Source organism: Formica exsecta, unplaced genomic scaffold (assembly GCF_003651465.1).
Source record: "Formica exsecta isolate Colony F162 unplaced genomic scaffold, ASM365146v1 scaffold712, whole genome shotgun sequence".
Lineage (NCBI taxonomy): Eukaryota > Metazoa > Arthropoda > Insecta > Hymenoptera > Formicidae > Formica > Formica exsecta.
Window position 1 is genome coordinate 66,437 of NW_021853480.1, and position 1,517 is coordinate 67,953.

At 28.6% G+C, this 1,517-nt stretch overlaps 1 protein-coding gene across 1 annotated transcript in view; it reads left to right on the forward strand.

The window, feature by feature from the left end:
- Positions 1–904: 904 nt before the first annotated feature.
- LOC115243276 (ubiquitin carboxyl-terminal hydrolase 45-like) overlaps positions 905–1,517 on the forward strand; it is a gene marked incomplete at its 5' end in the record, with an annotated part of 25,268 nt that continues 24,655 nt past the window's right edge. Inside the window, one exon of the mRNA XM_029820109.1 lies at positions 905–1,072. Within this exon, the coding sequence (XP_029675969.1) occupies positions 905–1,072 (168 nt within the window). The remainder of the gene's footprint in view (positions 1,073–1,517) is intronic.

The following is a 1,517-nucleotide window of genomic DNA, read 5'->3' on the forward strand; positions in this document are numbered from 1 at the left end:
GTCGAAAACCACCTTACAAACTTTTTTCAAGAAAAACCAAGTTCTTTCTTCAAAAATGGAATCGACAAGCTTATAGATCGTTGGAAAACCATTGTAGAAAAGAATGGAGACTATATAATTGATTAATAAAAGTGTTATCTCTAAAATATAATCTATTGAAGTTTATATTTAAATCGGGCACGAACTTATGCAATCACCTGATACAAAATGATTGTATGTTTATAATTTTATCAAAATTTTTATTTAAATTTTCTTTAAATTTTAAAGTTCTTAATTGTTTGTAAAATTAATATAGAAACGATGTGTGCATACTTTCAGTGGAATATAAAAGTCAATGGGAGAATCCATGGTTATGGTTATGGATATGTAGTTGCCTTATTAATTCGATATATTCATACACATGGGATCTCAAGATGGATTGGGGCCTTTTAGACAGTAACGCCGGCGAAAATCGTTTTCTGCGTGAGGAAGTGGTTTATTCGGCATCTGTAAGTAAAATGTATATTAAACGTATTTGACTTACAACGTATTGTAACGTATTTGGCAATGAAAAAAGTATTAATTTTATATATAATTTGTTATTTATATATTTTATATTTTATATATTTTATATGTATTTCAGTGGTTTTATTACTTTGCAATAATCGAAGATTTTATACTACGTTTTGTATGGATTGCAAGCTTTGTTCTTGTTGAATGCAAATACATTTCTAGCGACTTAATGACTTCCATCGTGGCACCTCTTGAGGTCTTTAGGTAAATATACTTTTTGAATTTATTTGAAAATTTCTTTATTTATGTATACATATAAATAACAAAAAAGGGAAAAAGAGAAAGAAGGAGAGAATATACAATAATAGTTAAAATATCTATAATGGAAAAATTTTCTTAAATAATGCAATAGGGTTTAGCAAATCTAGGAAACACCTGCTTCTTCAATGCTGTGCTTCAGTGTCTAGCACAAACTCCTTATCTAATGAAGGTGCTGGACGATCTGCGTTTACCTGGGCAAAAATTTATTTTACCAGGTGGAAAGCACAAACCTTTTGATGCGGAAGAAGAAGTGGAGCTTGTATGTTTAATTTTGAAATTTTTTTTATCTCAAGAAAAAACAGAGATATATTAGTATTAAGGGGTCTTTCTAGTTTAATACTCTGAAAATAAGGCGATTTTGGGGAATTTTTTTTAAAGGAAAGTATAAAACATAATAATTCTAAACTTTGCGTTTATTAAATAACATATATATTCAGAATATACTATGTGACTACACTTGTGAACCAGAATAAAAAAAAATATTGAAAAGTAAAAAAATGGTAGCGTTTCAAAAAAGAAATTTCATTTTTCACCAAAAAATTGGTTAGTTTTGTAAATCACAAAATTCGAATTTTGCGAATATTGATTCAATTCTAGTTCACACGATAGCCACACTCATACAAATTAAGAATCTTTTTGGTTTTTTTATTTCAGATGACTATAACGGCTGGAATCATGTTCATCACGATCTTTTTTTGGGGGGG